This window comes from Oncorhynchus gorbuscha, linkage group LG06, assembly GCF_021184085.1.
Source record: "Oncorhynchus gorbuscha isolate QuinsamMale2020 ecotype Even-year linkage group LG06, OgorEven_v1.0, whole genome shotgun sequence".
Classification (NCBI taxonomy): Eukaryota; Metazoa; Chordata; class Actinopteri; order Salmoniformes; family Salmonidae; genus Oncorhynchus; species Oncorhynchus gorbuscha.
In genome coordinates this window covers 76711285-76732998 of record NC_060178.1, presented here as the reverse complement: position 1 = coordinate 76732998, position 21714 = coordinate 76711285, and the positions used below count along the sequence as shown (strand labels likewise).

General features: G+C 41.8%; 1 protein-coding gene and 1 long non-coding RNA gene across 2 annotated transcripts in view; one reads left to right on the top strand and one right to left on the bottom strand.

Annotated features, from left to right (window-relative positions):
* LOC124038347 (hypoxia-inducible factor 1-alpha inhibitor-like) overlaps positions 1 to 8979 on the bottom strand; it is a 32981-nt gene extending 24002 nt beyond the window's left edge. Inside the window, exon 1 of the mRNA XM_046354120.1 lies at positions 8644 to 8979. Coding sequence (XP_046210076.1) covers positions 8644 to 8817 — 174 coding nt within the window. The 5' untranslated portion in view covers positions 8818 to 8979. The remainder of the gene's footprint in view (positions 1 to 8643) is intronic.
* Positions 415 to 2850, top strand: LOC124038349. The gene is made up of 3 exons (XR_006839348.1): positions 415 to 751; positions 1895 to 1951; positions 2060 to 2850. It is a non-coding gene; the product is annotated as an uncharacterized LOC124038349 (long non-coding RNA).
* Positions 8980 to 21714: the final 12735 nt, after the last annotated feature.

Below are 21714 nucleotides of genomic sequence, written 5' to 3'. Positions count from 1 at the left end.
TCAAGAAAAAGTGTATGCCAGAGAGAATCACAAGACTTCAACATTGGAATGTTGTACCGTGGCTGGCGAGGACACTCGGGTGAATAATAATAGGCACAACCTGAAGGAGCCCATTTTAGGATTTTTTTAAACTTGAGATTCTCACCAAGACAGGCAGACAAACATTACAGTAGGCTAGACTTTAGAGAATGAACGCAAATGTATGCAGCCATTGAATAATAAATAGGCCCAATACATTACCTTTGAAACTGTCCTCTTTGAATTGGCAGATCTGTATAAATGGGTTGGATGGATGGTTTTGATTGTCCAGCAATCTAATTGCAAGTCGTTCATATGCCAATAATAATAATAATAATAATAATATTCTGCTTAAAAAGACCCTGCACTGCTAACCTCTGCATTCATTATTCTTAGAGGTCAGAACAAGCAACTGGGACATCACCACTTTCGTAACCAGGGGAATTTCACATTTTTATTAAATGTATATATTTTTTTATTACAAATATTTACATTGACGGCCTATCCCAGCCAAACCAGGACGACGCTGGGCCAATTGTACACCGCCTTATGGGACTCCCAATGACAGACAGATTCGATGCAGCCTGAATTCGAACCAGGGACTGCAGTGCCTTAGACCGCTGCGCCACTCGGGAGCCCCGAAGGCATGAAGGCTACACCTACAGATGGAAACGACAGACCACAAATAAGTCCTTCTGGAAGTGCACCGAATATTATGCTTTCGAATGCAGAGGTTTGTATAACGCTCAATGATGGTGGTTATCTCCAAATTACACTGGATACACTTTTCTTTCAGTGCCAGGAACATCATCTGGAGGAGCTCCTGACATACAGTACCAGTCAAAAGTTTGGAAACACAGACTCATTGATGGTTTTTAAAATGTATTTGTAGACATCAAAACTATGAAATAACACATGGAATCATGTAGTAACCAAAAGTGATAAACAAATCAATATATATTTTATATTCTTCAAAAACAGCCATCCTTTGCCTTGACAGCTTTGCACACTCTTGGCATCCTCTCAACCAGCTACACCTGGAATGTTCTTTAAGGAGTTCACACACATGCTGAGCACTTGTTGGCTGCTTTTCCTTCACTCTGCAGTCTAACTCATCCCAAACCATCTCAATTGGGTTGAGGTCAGGTGACTGTGGAGGCCAGGTTATCTGATGCAGCACTCCATCACTCTCCTTGGTCAAATAGCCCTTACACAGCCTGAAGGTGTGTTGGGTCATTGTCCTGTTGAAAAACAAATGATAGTCCCACTAAGCACAAACCAGATGGGATGGCGTATTGCTGCAGAATACTGTGGTAGCCATGCTGGTTAAGTGTGCCTTAATCTAAATACGTCACCAACAGCAAAGCACCTCCACACCCCCTCTTCCATGCTTCACGGTGGGAACCACACATTTGGAGATCATCCGTTCACCTTCTCTGCGTCTCACAAGACACGGCAGTTGGAACCAAAAATCAAATTTGGACTCAGACCAAATGAGACCAGCTCGTGTTTCTTGGCCCACGCAAGTCACTTCTTATTATTGATGTCCATTAGAAGTGGTTCTTTGCAGCAATTCGACCATGAAGGCCTGATTTCACGCAGTCTCCTATGAACAGTTGATGTTGAGATGTGTCTGTTACTTGAACTCTGAAGCATTTATTTGGGCTGCAATTTCAAAGGCTTGACATTATCCTCACGATTCCATGTGTTATTTCATAGTTTTGAAATAACACATTATACAATGCAGAAAATAGTCAAAATAAAGAAACTCTTGAATGAGTAGGTGTGTCCAAACTTTTGACTGGTACTTGTATATCATTTGTTGGCCTATCCCTCTATATTGGTACAAATCTTTTGACTGGTACTGCACTTTCAGGCAACATGGGTTGGGAGAAGGATGGACGCAATGGAAGAAAGCCAATGTTCCCCATAGGTACCGTATATCTTGTTTAACACAAATGACTATTATTGTTATTATTGATGACAGCATGCCCAAGGCCAATAACATGGTTGCTAATCCGCTTTATCTTTTTTTTTCCAGAATTATGGAACTGCTAAGATGCTGTCCTGCAAGACTTGGCGAAGACCAACAACAGAGTGGAGGACTGGCATGGAACATTTTTGGCAAATCTAGGTGCTACCCACCCCCACCAATTGGAAGTTCATCAAGGCATTGCAATGACAGCAGCAAAGAAGTGAAATGAGAATGGAGCAGCAACTTGCTGGCGTTTCTCCACCACAGCAAAGACCCCGCTACCGCAAGCAACAGAAGGATCTGAAGTCACTGGTTCAGGGGAACACCACAACTGAACAGCTGGAGTCTTAAAAGGCACTGCATGGTCAATCTGACTTCTGCATTGGCTGTGCAGCATTTACGGGGATACAGCCTCTGCAGAAGTCAGAGCATTCATACGTCTCGCGCTTATCAGATCAGCGCAGAGCTGTTGTCAAGGAAGTGAGTTTGTGTTTATACAGGCCTCACCTACCGTCAATCATCATCTCAATGCAGCGCTATATGAAGCCCTCCGCATTGTTACAAGATTTGTTTGGCGTACAGCATGCCCCCGGATGAATCAAATCATCACTACTGATCAGATTTTCAGATCAAGTATAAATTGGCTTTGACCCTGCATACAATCTCAAGTTGCAGTTGTGAATAATCCAAAATGAGCACATGAACACTTAAACCCTTTCAATGACTCAAATCCTTATTGAACCAGAACATTAAGCACATTCTTGGAAAATGTGTTTCTGAACTTTTTTGTTTTCATGGCACTGCATGGTCATGTAGCCTAATCTGTATTTTTTGGTTAATTGAAAATAAATGCTTTAGGCATACTTGTCTTTGCCCCATCATTTTTTGTATTCTGCTAAGCTTTTTTTGTTGATAAAGAAAGGTTTTATAGCAAACGGTTGGTGTTAATGGATAGTGTAAAAACTAGATCAAATGAAAATATTATTTAAAACTAAAATACATTGTAGAAACTAGATATTGGTTGTTTTTAGCTGTCAGCCTTTATTTAATCATATGAACGAATGTACATACAAATTGTGTAGCCATACATATATTCTGCCCACATGAAAAAATGTATATACACACAATTTGTAGCCATACATGATTTAATGAAAAGCAGTATACACATTTAATAACAGACTAATATACTTCATGAGGCAATAGTTAACATACACAACATTGTTTCACATTTATCAACTTACTCAAACAATCATGCAATAGGCTACAGCTGGCTTCACAGCTTCCCAAGCACAGCTTCTTGGAGAAACTTGACTTATCAGATGGAGGAAAAGGTAGAGGAAGAAGTTTGCTTATTCTGCAGTGCTTGTGGTAAAATATGATGTGTTGTGGCAGTGCTTCACAGTAGAATAAAGTGGAGTAGAGTTCAGTACAGTCAGGCTGCAATTGAATGTGAGGTTGGGCTGGTGCAGTACACAGTTCAGGGGTCGACATTAAAATTCTTGTCCGCCTGCACGGGGCAAAAATTATTTATTTTTTAATTGTCAGACAAGTAGATCATAGATTTAAGTTATCCATTCGGACAAGTAAAATTAATAACACATAAATCACAATATCAAACAATTCGGCTACTCCGATCAGAATTGCCTCAGTGTCCTCCGGATGCACATTTTTAGTCACCTTTTCGGTCTATGGTGTTGCAGAGTATTTTTTATTTTTGGACAAGTGGCTTGAGCTTTAAATGACAAGTAAAAAAAAATCTGTCCCACTAGTCCAAAAGACAAGTAGCCAAAAAAGTTAATGTCAAGCCCTGCAGTAGACCACACTAGAATGTACTGAACTAAACCCTTACTTGTCTGTACTGAACTGTATTTTACGCTATTGTTCTGTATTTTTTGCACTCTACTGAGTTCTACTGTGCTATAATTTGATGTCCAAACTTGTGAAACAGAGGTCTGTGATTGGTTCAGATTTGGTTCAGACAAACCAAATTTGATTTTGTTTGGCAGCGGAGATCATTAAAATAATTGGATCCAAGATGCCGTAGCAGTAGGACACGTGTCTTTGTCTTATCCCGTGTAAATAGCCGGTCTTTTCGTATATACAGTGCCTTGCGAAAGTATTCGGCCCCCTTGAACTTTGCGACCTTTTGCCACATTTCAGGCTTCAAACAAAGATATAAAACTGTATTTTTTTGTGAAGAATCAACAACAAGTGGGACACAATCATGAAGTGTAACGACATTTATTGCATTTTTCTAACTTTTTTAACAAATCAAAAACTGAAAAATTGGGCGTGCAAAATTATTCAGCCCGCTTAAGTTAATACTTTGTAGCGCCACCTTTTGCTGCGATTACAGCTGTAAGTCGCTTGGGGTATGTCTATCAGTTTTGCACATCGAGAGACTGAAGTTTTTTCCCATTCCTCCTTGCAAAACAGCTCGAGCTCAGTGAGGTTGGATGGAGAGCATTTGTGAACAGCAGTTTTCAGTTCTTTCCACAGATTCTCGATTGGATTCAGGTCTGGACTTTGACTTGGCCATTCTAACACCTGGATATGTTTATTTTTTAACCATTCCATTGTAGATTTTGCTTTATGTTTTGGATCATTAACCTAGGCCCTGTAGCCCCCAGTTACAGTCCTATTCCCCAGACGCTATAATTTGTTGACTTCTGTAACAGTAAAAGCCTTGGTTTCATGCATGTTCACTAGAGGTCAGCCAATTAATTAGGGCCGAACTCAAGTTTTCATAACAATCGGTAATCGGCATTGTTGGACGCCGATTATGGCCGATTATATTGCAATCCACGAGGAGACTGCGTGGCAGGCTGACCACCTATTACGCGATTGCAGCAAGGAGCCAAGGTAAGTTGCTAGCTAGCATTAAACTTATCTTATAAAAAAAACAATCAATCTAAATATAATCACTAGTTAACTACACATGGTTGATTATATTACAAGTTTAACAATCTTGTCCTGCGTTGCATATAATCAATGCGGTGCCTGTTAATTTATCATCGAATCACAGCCTACTTTGCCAAACGGGTGATGATTTAACAAAAGCACATTCGCAAAAAAGCACAATCGTAGCACCAATGTACCTAACCATAAACATCAACGCTTTTCTTAAAATCAATACACAAGTTTATTTTTTTTAACCTGCATATTGAGTTAAAAAAATTCATGTTAGCAGGCAATATTAACTATGGAAATTGTGTCACTTCTCTTGCGTTCAGTGTAAGCAGAGTCAGGGTATATGCAGCAGTTTGGGCTGCCTGGCTCGTTGCGAACTGTGTGAACCATTTCTTCCTAACAAAAACAGTAATTAATTAGACTTAGGGTTGCCACCCGTTTGATAAAATACGTAAAGGTTCCGTATTTCACTGAAAGAATAAACATTTTGTTTTCGAAATGATAGTTTTCCAGATTTAACCATATAATGACCTAAGGCTCGTATTTCTGTGTTTATTATATTATAATTAAGTCAATGGTTTGATAGAGCATTCTGACTCAGCGGTGTTGGGCAGCAGTAGGCAAGTAAGGATTAATACAAATAGCACTTTCCTGTGTTTGCCAGCAGCTCTTCGCAATGCTTGAATCACAGCGCTGTTTATGACTTTAAGTCTATCAACTCCTGAGATTAGGCTGGCAATACTAGTGCCTATAAGAACATCCAATAGTCAAAGGTATATGAAATCCAAATGGTGTAGACAGAAATAGTCCTTTAAATTCCTATAATAACTACAACCTAAAACTTATTAACTGGGAATATTGAAGACTCATGTTAAAAGGAACCACCAGCTTTTCATATGTTCTCATGTTCTGAACAAGGAAGTTAAATGTTAGCTTTTTTACATGGCACATGATGTCCTAGCCGTGTCTGAATCCTGGCTTAGGAAGGCCAACACAAATTCTGAAATTTCCATCCCCAACTACAACATTTTCCGACAAGATAGAACTGCCAAAGGGGGTGGAGTTGCAATCTACTGCAAAGATGGCATGACAGAACTCTGCAGGCTATCCAGGTCTGTGCCCAAACAGTTCAAGCTTCTACTTTTAAAAATCCACCTTTCCAGAAATAAGTCTCACTGTTGCTGCTTGTTATAGACCCACCTCAGCCCCCAGCTGTGCCCTGGACACCATATGTGAATTAATTGCCCCCCAGTTATCTTCAGAGCTTGTACAGTGGGGCAAAAAAAGTATTTAGTCAGCCACCAATTGTGCAAGTTCTCCCACTTAAAAAGATGAGAGGCCTGTAATTTGTAATTTTCATCATAGGTACACTTCAACTATGACAAACAAAATGACAAAAAAAATCCAGAAAATCACATTGTAGGATTGTTTATGAATATATTTGTTCTGGTACACTAAAGTCCGTGGAGAATAAGAGCACATCCTCCCAGCTACCCACTGCCCTGAGGCTAGGAAACACTGTCACCACTGATAAATCTACGATAATCAAATGTTTCTACGGCTGGCCATGCATTCCACCTGGCTACCCCTACCCTGGTCAACAGCTCTGAAACCCCCACAGCAACTTGCCCAAGCCTCCCCATTTTTCCTTCACCCAAATCCAGATAGCTGATGTTCTGAAAGGGCTGCAAAATCTGGACCCCTACCCCTAAGCAAATTGGGTGTAGTCTATAACAGATATTTCCGTTTTGTCACCAAATTCTCATATAGTACCCACCACTGCGACCTGTATGCTCTCGTTGGCTGGCCCTCGCGTCATATTCATCGCCAAACCCACTGACTCCAGGTCATCTATAAAAGTATTTGCTAGGTAAAGCTAGGTATCTCAGCTCACTGGTCACCATAGCAGCAAACATCCATAGCACACGCTCCAGCAGGTATATTTCACTGGTCATCCCCAAAGCCAACTCCTCCTTTGGCCACCTTTCCTTCCAGTACTCTGCTGCCAATGACTGGATTGAATTGCATTTTTTTTTCATCTCTGAAGCTGGATCTCATATCTCCCTCACTAACTTTAAATATCAGCTGTCAGAGCAGCTTGCACCTGTACACAACCCATCTGTAAATAGCCCACCCAACTACCTCAACCCAATATTGCTTTTGTTTTTTTTGCTCCTTTGCACCCCAGTATCTCTACTTGCACATTCATCTTCTGCACATTATCACTCCAGTGTTAAATTACTAAATTGTAATTATTTTGCCACTGTGGCCTATGTATTGCCTTACCTCCCTAATCTTACTACATTTGCACACACTGTACATATATTTTTCTATTATATTATTGACTGTACTTTTGTTTATCTCATGTGTAACTCTGTTGGTCTATGAGCTTGCGATTTTAAACAATCCATAGAAGAAGAAAAAAAGCTAATTATTCTCAAATCCTCTGTGGCTGTGATGATTTCTGGCAAAGTATTTTGAATGGTTTAATTAGTTCTGTACAGACAGGAGTAATTATATAATATGCCATTTCTCTCCTGTTCTTTTGGTTTCTATATAAACTTTATTTTGTTGTCCAGAAGCCATGGGAACAATCCTAGTCATATTAGCAACCTATCCAGTTGTTGCATCTTTAGATTCCTCCTCTTTCTAAGTTTAATCTCTGTCTCATATGGAACCGCTATCAGGTGTGCTGTTTAGAATGGTGTTTTCAAATTAATTGCATTTTGACAAATGTTTGAAAATTATGTGTTATTGGCTGCTTCATTACATGAGTTGCATGTTCTGTTAAAATGCCTTACCATAATCTAAATGTGATTTATGTCATTCTGATCACCATGGGTAGACTCCCAAATGGGTTACGCACCCAACGCATAAGCGTCCGGTAAATTTCTCAAATGGCCGGTCAATTAAAATTTTACCGATCACGTTGTCCGGCCCCACATTTTCAGAACGGAAACCCTGATTCATATCCATCCACGTTTCACCTAATCAACTGATCATCAAGCCCTGCCTTAATAAATCAGTACATGAACTGCACATTCTGTGTAGGACCCCAGGGCCAAGTTTGAAGAACACTGGACTTGTCCACTATTACCCAGACCAGGTGGGGGTCTCTCTTGCATAATATTTAATCCATGCAGCACAAACCTGGGTTAACAGAGGGGGGAAAGCGCTGTGACTGTCAACATATTGTAGCAAAGGGAGGGAACAGGAAGCAAACCCGGGTCTCCGGCGTGAAAATTATAGCGCCAATACGATTAACCCTATTAATTGTAACGTGGCTCATATAGTGAGGCTGGCTCCACTGCCCCCTCCAAACGGGAAGGACATTTTCCATGCTTCGACTTTCTTTTAAGCCCCTTCACACGTCCACCCATGCATTCAAATGACCTCACGGTACCATCCCACTTCGGACACCAGTGTAACTAACGGAGGGCGTGGGAAGCAAACTCAGGTCTCCAGTGTGAAAGGCTGACACCCTGCGCCAATAAGGTTTACCCATAATAGGGACTTGTATAACATGGCTCATTTAGCGAGGATCGCTAAAATATGCTTAGCTAGTTAACGTTAGTTAGTTGGACTAGCTTGCCCAGCTGATTCAGTTGGGAGGACATTTGGGTACCTTACCACAACATACAGGATACAAATTGGAGGTTTTAGGTTCCAGTTCGAGTTAGCTGTCAGACTCGAACAGGAAACTGACAGTGTATATGAATTATCATGACTTGTCACTTTACCTCGTTGTTTATGAGCATCTCCGCTCTAGGATCCGTGTGAGAGAGTCTGGGTATCGGTCTGGTCTGGAAAGGATACTTTCGAAGTTGATATTCGCTCCAGATAGGACTGTGGACCTTCGAGAATGCTGCGGCACCGCCTTCGCTCGCCTTCGGATCATTCTCGACTGTTGCCATGCCCGTGTACCGAACCCAAGATTGCCCCTCGCCCACTATCAAAAGATGTTCCCTTAACTCGATATACGGGAACTATGCCGTATACTAGGTGTGTGCTCAAAACATTGCTGTACAGAATTAGTCTGTTTCCTTTCTGATCGAAGAAACGCCGAGTCTACAAGTATCGTCAGCAACACTAAAAAAAGTACTTCCGGTTCACAGAATTTCGGAAATTAAAAAATAAAAGTCCCCCACGTAATAGTAGGAAAGTGTCAGACTATTTATTCATAATCAGATGCAATATTAGCATGTAAATCACGGTGGGGCAACCCTCCCACAACACAACACTAAACAATACATTGATTGCACTATAACAGTGACAAACAGTGCCCATAAACTATTAGGGCCTACATAAAGCTTTTCCAACAGCAGAGCTATCCTTTCCACACCATGGAGTGAATCCTTACCATCGCTACACCTGGCTATCAGTAGAGCCTTGTCTGGCAGGCGAAACAGTTCATTAAATCCTCATTTACTGCCTTTTTTAAAACCACAGCTGATATTGATGACGAGCTTTAACAGATGTGGTTACTACTGACTCCTTGTGGATTTGTGAAAAGTTGATAAGAACTACATTCTCCTTCAATAATAACAAACTGAAAAAATAGTTTTGAGTTTTGAACCATTCACAAACATTATTACATTGATGTTCAGTAAATTCATAATGTTTATTCATATATCATTAACACTTAGCTCTAAGTATAAGCAAGTGCAAGCAAACGTGTAGTGACAATTCGTTCAGCACTTTCAAAGTTGACATCAACAGAAATTCAGATAGATGTTAGTTCAGATAAATTCAGCAAGAGGTTTTTGACACCTTAACTTTACTCTTCTTTAAGTCGAGAGAGAGAGAGAGAGAGAGAGAGAGAGAGAGAGAGAGAGAGAGAGAGAGAGAGAGAGAAAGAGAGAGAGAGAGAGACTTGGTTAGCCTACAATTTGAAGTATTTTATTAGCCTTAAGTGGCCAAAAAAGGAAGGATAATACAATCATGAGGATCCACTTTTATATACAATATACTGACGCACAGGGCATTCATTTCACCTTATTGTCACTAGCAATAGAATTTATAAATGTGTCACAGTCATACAGGTATGCTAGTCCATCATTGTTTTTTATTGTGTCTTTGAAGCAGTTGGCTTCTTAACTAATCACCTGCTAGTAATGAGCAGCAGGTAGCTTGGCAGGTAGGAGTGTTGGGCCACTAACTGGAAGGTTGCTGGTTTGAATCCCCCAGGTGACAAGGTAAAAATCTGGTGTTCTTCCCCTGGGTAAGGCAGTTAACCCACTGTTTCCCAGGTGCTGATGTCATTTCAGGCAGCCCCCTGCACCTCTCTGATTTAGAGGGGTTGGGTTAAATGTGGAAGATGCATTCAGTTGTACAACTGCCTAGGTATCTCCCTTTCCTTATTGGTATTTGGCACCTCCATTAACAAGATTGCATGAAAGTTGTGTATGGAATTGATAAGCAACAACATGAAAAGTATTCACTTGATTTGTTTCTTCAACTGATATTCCACACAAAAACAGCCAATTCATTTATTAGAATTAATATAACATGCATAATTAAATGTGGGCATTACAAGAAAGACAGAGTAATAACCAGGAGGCTGTTTGACACAGCCCCCCTGAAAAACGTAACATATTGGGGTAAGGAGAACCCTGAAAAACATAACATATTGGGGTTAGTAGAACCCTAAAAAAACATATTGGGGCTTGTAGAACCATGAAAAACATAACATATTGGGGTTAGTAGAACCCTGAAAAACATAACATATTGGGGTTAGTAGAACCCTAAAAAAATGAAACATATTGGGGCTTGTAGAACCATGAAAAACATAACATATTGGGGCTAGTAGAACCCTGAAAAAAACAGAACATATTGGGGTTAGTAGAACCCCAGCTGAGTATTTTCCACCCCAGTTTATTTGAGACAGGTAGTAAGGTTTTCTCTTTACCAGTTTGTGGTCTTAAAATGGCAAAACTATAAAATCACATGAATATTTTTATTTTATTTTATTTAAACTTTATTTAACCAGGTAGGCTAGTTGAGAACAAGTTCTCATTTACAACTGCGACCTGGCCAAGATAAAGCATAGCAGTGTGAACAGACAGCAACACAGAGTTACACATGGAGTAAACAATAAACAAGTCAATAACACAGTAGAAAAAAAAGGAAAAAGAAAAAAAGAGTCTATACATGTAGACATTGTGTACAAAAGGCATGAGGAGGTAGGCGAATAATTACAATTTAGCAGATTAACACTGGAGTGATAAATGATCAGATGGTCATGTGCAGGTAGAGATACTGGTGTGCAAAAGAGCAGAAAAGTAAATAAATAAAAACAGTATGGGGATGAGTTAGGTAAATTGGGTGGGCTATTTACCGATGGACTGTGTAAAGCTGCAGCGATCGGTTAGCTGCTCAGATAGCAGATGTTTAAAGTTGGTGCGGGAGATAAAAGTCTCCAACTTCAACGATTTTTGCAATTCGTTCCAGTCATAGGTAGCAGAGAACTGGAAGGAAAGGTGGCCAAATGAGGTGTTGGCTTTAGGGATGATCAGTTAGATACACCTGCTGGAGCGCGTGCTACGGGTGGGTGTTGCCATCGTGACCAGTGAACTGAGATAAGGCGGAGCTTTACCGAGCATGGACTTGTAGATGACCTGGAGCCAGTGGGTCTGGCGACGAATATGTAGCGAGGGCCAGCCGACTAGAGCATACAGGTCGCAGTGGTGGGTGGTATAAGGTGCTTTAGTAACAAAACAGATGGCACTGTGATAAACTGCATCCAGTTTGCTGAGTAAAGTATCGGAAGCTATTTTGTAGATGACATCGCCGAAGTCGAAGATCGGTAGGATAGTCAGTTTTACTAGGGTAAGTTTGGCGGCGTGAGTGAAGGAGTCTTTGTTGCTAAATAGAAAGCCGATTCTAGATTTGATTTTGGATTGGAGATGTTTAATATGAGTCTGGAAGGAGAGTTTACAGTCTAGCCAGACATCTAGGTATTTATAGTTGACCACATATTCTAGGTCGGAACCGTCCAGGGTGGTGATGCTAGTCGGGCGGGCGGGTGCGGGCAGCGAACGGTTGAAAAGCATGCATTTGGTTTTACTAGCGTTTAAGAGCATTTGGAGGCCACAGAAGGAGTGTTGTATGGCATTGAAGCTCGTTTGGAGGTTAGATAGCACAGTATCCAAGGAAGGGCCAGAAGTATACAGAATGGTGTCGTCTGCGTAGAGGTGGATAAGGGAATTGCCCGCAGCAAGAGCAACATCATTGATATATACAGAGAAAAGAGTTGGCCCGAGAATTGAACCCTGTGGCACCCCCATAGAGACTGCCAGAGGACCGGACAACATGCCCTCCGATTTGACACACTGAACTCTGTCTGTAAAGTAGTTGGTGAACCAGGCAAGGCAGTCATTAGAAAAACCGAGGCTACTGAGTCTGCCGATAAGAATATGGTGATTGACATAGTCGAAAGCCTTAGCCAGGTCGATGAAGACGGCTGCACAGTACTGTCTTTTATCTATGGTGGTTATGATATCGTTTAGTACCTTGAGCGTGGCTGAGGTGCACCCATGACCGACTCGGAAACCAGATTGCACAGCGGAGAAGGTACGGTGGGATTCGAGATGGTCAGTGATCTGTTTGTTGACTTGGCAATTTCGAAGACCTTAGATAGGCAGGGCGAGATGGATATGGGTCTGTAACAGTTTGGGTCCAGGGTGTCTCCCCCTTTGAAGAGGGGGATGACCGCAGCAGCTTTCCAGTCCTTGGGGATCTCAGACGATATGAAAGAGAGGTTGAACAGGCTGGTAATAGGGGTTGCGACAATGGCAGCGGATAGTTTCAGAAATAGAGGGTCCAGATTGTCAAGCCCAGCTGATTTGTACAGGTCCAGGTTTTGCAGCTCTTTCAGAACATCTGCTATCTGGATTTGGGTAAAGGAGAAGCTGGGGAGGCTTGGGCGAGTAGCTGCGGGGGGGGCGGAGCTGTTGGCCGAGGTTGGAGTAGCCAGGAGGAAGACATGGCCAGCCGTTGAGAAATGCTTGTTGAAGTTTTCGATTATCATGGATTTATCGGTGGTGACGGTGTTACCTAGCCTCAGTGCAGTGGGCAGCTGGGAGAAGGTGCTCTTGTTCTCCATGGACTTTACAGTGTCCCAGAACTTTTTGGAGTTAGAGCTACAGGATGCAAATTTCTGCTTGAAAAAGCTGGCCTTTGCTTTCCTGACTGACTGCGTGTATTGGTTCCTGACTTCCCTGAACATTTGCATATCGCGGGGACTATTCGACTATTCGAATATGCTTTTGGGCCACATATTTGCCACATATTTGGAGATAGGCTGAGAGTGGCAACATAACATACCAAAAGTGTAGCTGTCCACGGTGCTGATATGTGTCTCATTGTTCAAATGTCAGCATAAAGCTTCCTATGACTTAGCTTTTTGTTCAAACTCACCGGTTTTGTAAGGACTCAAGTGAGCAGACTGAACCCTGGCTTTATGGACACACAATTGATCACTTTTCCTTTACAGTGCTATTTATGTACCATGTAGTGTCCAGGCACTACATGTTTGACCAAAGTAAAAGTCCAGCAACACTTCATATGACCTAGCTTCTTTTTCAAACTCCTCTAATTTGTATTTTAGGGACTCTAATGAGTAGACTGATCCTGGTTTAATGGACACACAGTCAATAGTTTTTCCTGTACCGTGCAATTCTTTGCAATTAAACAAAAATACAGTAAGACTTTACTTAAACATAACAATTGAATATGTTTTACCAGTAGGCTATTATTGTGATCTTGACATTTATCTACTTAAGCTCCAACCATTTCTCAATGTGCTCAACCTTATAATGTTATGTATCTTATGTAAAGTAGTGATTTAGTTTAGATTTCCCCCAATGTAGTTATACATATTTTTGGCTTTACATCATTTTATGCACTATGCACTAAGCAAATGTGCAAAATAAGATTGGATTTCGTATAAACACAGTGGTTACCCGGGACCTTTATTTTGAAGGCAAAATTCCAAAACCGGAAGTCTTAATGTCGATAGGATCCAGCTAGTGTTGCTGCATAAAACCCAACGGGAAATACCGAGCTAAGTGTCCTACCTGGAATGTGAGGACCGCGACATCTAGTGTACTAAATTATGAACTCCTATTGAGCAACTTTGCACACATCCATCAGATGGCGTCAGAGTACTAAACTCAGCAACAACAAAAAACGTCCCTTTTTCAGGACCCTGTCTTTCAAAGATAATTCGTAAAAATCCAAATAACTTCACAGATCTTCATTGTAAAGGGTTTAAACACTGTTTCCCATGCGTATTCAATGAATCATAATGAACCATAAACAATTAATGAACATGCACCTGTGGAACGGTCGTTAAGACACTAAGAGCTTACAGACGATAGGCAATTAAGGTCACAGTTATGAAAACTTAGGATACTAAAGAGGCCTTTCTACTGACTCTGAAAAACACCAAAAGAAAGATGCCCAGGGTCCCTGCTAATCTGGGTGATCGTGCCTTAGGCATGCTGCAAGGAGGCATGAGGCGGGGAGACAGGACGGACAGCTGATCGTCCTCGCAGTGGCAGACCACATGTAACAACACCTGCATAGGGGTACATCCGAACATCACACCTGCGGTACAGGTACAGGATGGCAACAACAACTACCCGAGTTACACCAGGAATGCACAATCCCTCCATCAGTGCTCAGACTGTCCGCAATAGGCTGAGAGAGGCTGGACTGAGGGCTTGTAGGCCTGTTTTAAGGCAGGTCCTCACCAGACATCACTGGCAACATGTTCTGCCATGGCCAGCAAAGAGCCCGGATCTCAATCCCATTGAGCACATCTGGGACCTGTTGGATCGGAAGGTGATATCTAGGGCCATTCCCCCCAGAAATGTCTGGGAACTTGCAGGTGCCTTGGTGGAAGAGTGGGGTAACATCTCACAGCAAGAACTGGCGAATCTGGTGCAGTCCATGAGGAGGAGATGCACTGCAGTACTTAATGCAGCTGGTGGCCACACCAGATACTGACTGTTACTTTTGATTTTGATCCCCCCTTTGTTCAGGGACACATTATTCAAATTTAGTTAGTCACATGTCTGTGGAACTTCTTCAGTTTATGTCTCAGTTGTTGAATCTTATGTTCATACAAATATTTACACATGTTAAGTTTGCTGAAAATAAATGCAGTTGACAGTGAGGGATCGTTTCTGTTTTTGCTGAGCTTATTTGATTCGAATGAAAACTCTCAGAAAAAAATATATTGCTCAGGTTATTGACAGACAGTCACAGTGGGTCCAAAAAATGGTGAATTAAATTCACTTGAAATCTTGAAATGAGAGACACCCATGAAATGATGTAGAAATAACATCAATTATGTATCCATGCCCATCTCTCTGTGTATGTGTTGTGCAAGGTTGAACAGATCAACTATGTTTTTTTTAAATGCTATTTTTGTGTGTTGAAGGCAAACACTTGTAGCACACATCTTGATATAAGAGTAATCCAATATGTAATCCGATGTTGAATGTAACTTTAATCTGCTTAGACATTTTTCAATAGTGATCTTGTTTGATTATAGTTAGGCCTACTTCATTTTTGTAATTTTATTACATAACCATTGTTACATGTAATATGTTAGTACCCAAAACTGTGTGTCTGTGTGTCGTCTGTGCGTGTATGTGTGTCGGACAGTTTCTGTACCATTTGTACCAACCACTTTAAAGGCCCACTCTGTTATAGTTAGGGATTGGGGAGTTTAATAATTATTTTGCCATAAATAACATTTTATATTTTATACTGTAAATCTTGCAGTTATATAATCTCCTCCCCTCTCATCTCTTCTCCTCTCTTCTCATTTTCTCTCCTCTCCTCTCCTTTTCCTTCTCCTTCATTGTCCGTCTATCAGCATCATTCAAGCCCCGGGACTGATGACGGCCTCCTGGTGTGTTCCCATGCTCAGTGTTTCCTGCTCCGAGCAGGGAGCTGAGCTGATCCCTCTGATGCATATTCTCTTCCTATTCTCCCCACAGATCTCCACAGTAAATGGATTGACTGGCATCCCTGCTGTGTTGAGACAGGGGCTCACATCTCTATCCTGCTGATACCCCACAGTATTCTGCTCCGCTCTACTCCCCGGCCAGACAGACAGTAGATAACTGATGGGGAAATCAGTTGATTTAGAATAGATATGCAATTTGTAGCAGCAACATTACTGTGTGTGTGGGGTGAGGGGGGGTAATATTAATATTACAAGATCGCTTTTATTACAATACTTTTTATTATAAGGCTAATTTACTGTATATTCAACTCAACAATAGTAGAACAGAAACTGAAAAATGTAGTAGCAATAATAGTTATTAAACCATTCTTCTCATGGGATCCCTCGATGGTCTCCCTCTTGTCTCCTGGCCTCTCTTCTCCTCTGTTTGTCTTTGCTCTCTCTCTCTCACACACATCCATAGTGACCCTGGCCCCTCTAGGTGTTGTGTGTCCAGATCCACTAAGCCTACAATCCTATTAGTTAGGGATTCCAGGAGGCATTAAATTTAATTTTCCTATTTTCCATGCTTGTATCATCACTTGAGTGAATTAGAGTCATTCTTGTCCTGTTATCTATCTGTTATTCTTCATCCGATTGAGACTGATACAACGGCCGTAAGACATTACAGATCAATGTTAAAGGAATGTTTTGTTTAACTCATCTTTTTAGGTATAGTTTGACTAAACAAAACTGTAGAATTTTTCCTGTCACGTTGTAATCAGATTTCCAGCAGAAGTTCCAAGACAGATACATTCTAGAATGAATCCTAATTAAAATGCTATTGTCATGGAATATCTGAAACCATCATGGAAGACAGTTTGCTGATCACATGACATCTCTGTCTCTGTTCTCTATCTGTCCCTCCGCTTCCAGTGACACCAGAACTACAGAATAGATTGACCCTCCAGGCAGTGAGAGAGAGTGGATCTTTAATCGCTCCCTCTTCCTTGGCAGTGTCACCTCTACCTCTCCGCCACCTCGGACTCATACCTCAGAGAAAACTGGACCTGGCAGGACCAGCCCCCCCACCCTGACCCTCGGAGCATTGAACGGAGAGGAGACGGAAGTTCAGGCCCCAAGGTTAGAGGTCGTGTCACTTTCCGGAGGGAGATCTGTTGTGTGTGTGAACCATGTTTCACGCTGCGTCCTGCATTTGAAACATAGGTGTTGGTGTGTGTGTGTGTGTGTGTGTGTGTGTGTGTGTGTGTGTGTGTGTGTGTGTGTGTGTGTGTGTGTGTGTGTGTGTGTGTGTGTGTGTGTGTGTGTGTGTGTGTGTGTGTGTGTGTGTGTGTGTGTGTGTGTGTGTGTGTGTGTGTGTGTGTGTGTGTGTGTGTGTGTGTGTGTGTGTACATGTTGTACTATACTTGGGAGTACCAGAAGGGTTAGGGGTTAGGGAAAATAGAAGTTTGGATGGGAATCAATTGTTGGTCCCCAAAAAGTCCTCACAAGTATAATACAGTTTTTACAATCACTTTGGCACTAATTTCGGAACCTTGATGTCATTTTTCAAAACTCTAGACACAAAATTCACAACCAATGATCAAAATGCAAATTTTTCACAACTAACACTTTTTACAATTGCTTGGATACAATACACATAAAGCTAAGATCATTTGTTCATTGAACTAAAATCGCCTGTTCAAAATGACACAACTTAACATCAAAATACAACCATTTCAAAATACAATTCACACATTACATCTGAGATAACTGTCTATTCATTATATTACAATGATCTAACTATAAATTGATACAACTGCTCAAAATGATAAGTAACTGTTGCATTACTCTTAATGCATAGTTTTATGGAAACTGACACAATATTCCATGTTTTAGATCATGAAAGTTTCAGGATAACGAGATCCATTGACACCAATTACCGTGGAATATGAACCAATTGGACTGACTACATTATCTATGGCTGTAATATTTCATCATCATATGGCTGTAATATTTCATCATCATCAAAATCTTTGGAGGGAGCTGAAAGTCTGTATTGCCCAGCGACAGCCCCGAAACCTGAAGGATCTGGAGAAGGTATATATGGAGGAGTGGGTCATAATCCCTGTTGCAGTGTGTGCAAACCTGGTCAAGAACTACAGGAAACGTATGATCTCTGTAATTGTAAACAAAGGTTTCTGTACCAAATATTAAGTTCTGCTTCTCTGATGTATCAAATACTTATCTCATGCAATAAAATGCTAATTAATTACTTAAAAATCATACAATGTGATTTTCTGGATTTTTGTTTTAGAGTCCGTCTCTCACAGTTGAAGTGTACCTATAATAAAAATGACAGACCTCTACATGCTTTGTAAGTAGGAAAACCTGCAAAATCGGCAGTGTATCAAATACTTGTTCTCTCCACTGTATGTTGTGATTTTATTGTATTTCATCAATAAATTTCATATTTTGTTCAATGATTCCACTGTGTCTGTAGTATTCTCTCTATTAGTCCTTTTACAGTGGTGTATTTACGTGTAGTAGCATAATGAAACATGGGTCACATATTTAGTACAACAATATTTAATGATTGTACGAACAACTACACAGTAAAACTATCAGTATCTTGTGTGTGGGTGATCTAAATGAATGTTCCTATGGTATTTCATGATACATTTGTTATTTTAACCAATGATCCTGCAAGTGCAAGGTTTCTTTAAAGATACGAATGCACAATGCAATGTTTTGAACATTGGACAGCCTGTGTTACAAGTGATGACCGTTTTGAGTTTTGGGTCTAGAGTTTTGAAAAATGACCACAAGGTTCTGAAATTAATACCAAAGTGATTGTAAAAAACTGTAAGACACAGCTGTGTGTGTGTGTGTGTGTGTGTGTGTGTGTGTGTGTGTGTGTGTGTGTGTGTGTGTGTGTGTGTGTGTGTGTGTGTGTGTGTGTGTGTGTGTGTGTGTGTGTGTGTGTGTGTGTGTGTGTGTGTGTGTGTGTGTGTGTGTGCTTGCATGCGTGTGAGAGAGTGAGTGAGAGAGTGAGAGAGTGAGTGAGAGAGTGAGAGAGTGAGAGAGTGAGAGAGTGAGAGAGTGAGAGAGTGAGTGAGTGAGTGAGTGAGTGAGTGAGTGAGTGAGTGAGTGAGTGAGTGAGTGAGTGAGTGAGTGAGTGAGTGAGTGAGTGAGTGAGTGAGTGAGTGAGTGAGTGAGTGAGTGAGTGAGAGAGAGAGAGAGAGAGAGAGAGAGAGAGAGAGAGAGAGAGAGAGAGAGAGAGAGAGAGAGAGAGAGAGAGAGAGAGAGAGAGAGCCAACCATGGCCATATGATATCCCAACTTAAGTTACACCACCCAATAGAACGTTTCCCTGAGCATTTCTATGTATAATGTATTGCTTCACGTAAAGTTCCTTAACTTCTTAATGCAGTATCAACAGTATTTCTTCTATAGACATCCATAGAAGCAGACTCATGTTCAAACACTGCACATGATTAGGTACAGTGTGAAGCAAGGTTGAGAGGGTCAGCCAGTGCAGTACTATTTTACAGCTGTAGGCTTTACGTCTCTGAGGTGGTCCTAGTCCAGAAGTACACCAGAGTCATGTGTGTGCGCCTATGTGTGTGCACGTGTGTGTGTGCTTGCGTGTGAGCGTGCGTATTGTGTCTGTGCATGCGTGTGTGTCTGTGTGTGTGTGTGTGTGCGTGCATATGTGCATGTGTGTCTGTTTTGTGTGCGAGCGTGTGTATTGTGTCTGTGCGTGCGTGCGTGTGTGTGTGTGTGTGTGTGTGTGTGAACCTGGAGACCAAGAGGATCTAAACTAAAGGCTCCCCAGGTTCAGATTTATCAAGCATGGAATTATCTTTGACCAGATCAAGCCTGTTTGAAGAACAGGATTAGTCCACTGTTTTAAATCACTCCTCTTTCATCTCTTCCCCCCCGAGCACAATCGCTTCTGACTGAACGGTGTAGAACAGTGGTGTCAAACTCATTCCATGGAGGGCAGAGTGTCTGCTGTATTTTTATTTACTTGTGTCCAATTAAGACCTCGACAACCACATGTGGGGAGTTCCTAACTAATCAGTGGCCTTAATTGATCAATCAAGTACAAGGAAGAAGTGAAAACCCGTAAACACTCAGCCCTCAATGGAATGAGTTTGACACATGTTGTGTAGATGGTGTCACAGGTGTACCTGACGGTTGAGGTGTTAAACTGCTAAACGTGTTCGGTTGGGTCAGCTGCTGTGTGGGGTTTTCATTCCTCGCACAGTTCCACTTCCACAGGCAGTGTGCTGTCAGCAGGGCTGTGTTAATTAGGCACCAAATGGAAGAAAGCGGACTGAAACAAACAGGGACTACCTGTTTTTTTCCAATAAGAAAGGATCATTTTCACTTTCGGTTGCAAAACGTTTGAATACATTGTCCGCAGCATACCCTAACAACACAACCCATTTACAACATTTCCCACTGAGTGCCCTAATAAACACAATCCAGACCTTGTACTGGACCTCCATAACAATGATGATGACTCTGAGGGCCAAATCTTAACTTCAGATCAGCGAGTGTAACTGAGCCATTCCCTTAAAATCATGTATTTATGTCAATGGACACGCATTTCGCTACACTCACAACAACATCTGCTAAATATGTGTATGTGACAAATACAATTAGATTTGATGGGAGACTTGCACAAACATTCTCGTTATATGCCTTAGTGATTAGAGAGTTGCTCTGCAGAGCAGGCCACCCCCAGTTTGATCCAGCCAACAGGCTGAGTTTCTGATCATTATTTCATAAATAAGATGTGTTTCCTTGACACTTTATTGGCTAGAAAGACGAGGGTACAGAAATGAACTGCCTCTACTCTCGAATGGGCTTTTAATCTCCTCTTTCAAGTCTCATCTCATCTGTAGGGCCCCGTCGGGCCCCTGGAGGCCCCTGGGTCTGCCTGCCATGCGCTACTATCTGCCCCCGGCCCTGGCACCCTCTTTAGGCTACCACAGGTGGGGTGGTGGGTGGGTATCCACCCTGGCAAGCATTTGTTTATCATACCCACTTGTTGTGGGCACAATACTTGAACTAACTTGTATTGAGGGAACAGTGTGAATCTGTGCAAAGCCTTTTCCCAAAGCCCTTTTGAAGGCGGAGGTCCATTGAGTCGGTGGAGGAGGAGAGGGGATTAAGCAGCTCGGCAGTGGCGCATTTCCGAGAGGGCTGATTAGCTCGACGCTCATTGTTAAATCGAGCAAAGGAAGGCCCTAGAGGAGAGAAAGGATCCAAATAGGTGAGCCGAGGAGGCCGAGGGGGCCCAGGAATGAAACAGCCAGCAGGAAGCCACTGGCGAGCCCCCGGCGAAGGAAGGCAACACCACCAAGTTTTCCCAACAGTTTTTGTCCCAACTCACCACTCACTCCTAAGGAGGGGCAGCGTGAAAAAGGAGATTAGCATACAAAATTAGAGGCGGGGTGGTTGATTTTTAAAGATTTTTAAGGGCGACTTGTTTTGCTTCTTCGTGTTTCCCCCCCATCATGCACTCTGTCTGGACAAAGTTAATTAAACTAGTATTAAACTGTAAAGAAAGTTCTGAGTTCCAGGGCGTTAGGAGAGGCTCTTAGAGGATTAGACGGACGAGGGGCAGAAAGAAAGGGGAGGTATTTGTCAAGGCGAAAGGCGTGAAGGAAGGAAGAGTATAATGAAAAGTTTTCTCTTGTTGTTACTTTGGCCCGAGGGTTATCGGATCCCCAAGTGAACAATAAAAAGAGCCTCAGGTTGTGTTGTACCACTGCTGAACATTGGTGTTTTATATGTCACACGGCGGGAATATAGGAAAGAATCGTGCATTCCATATC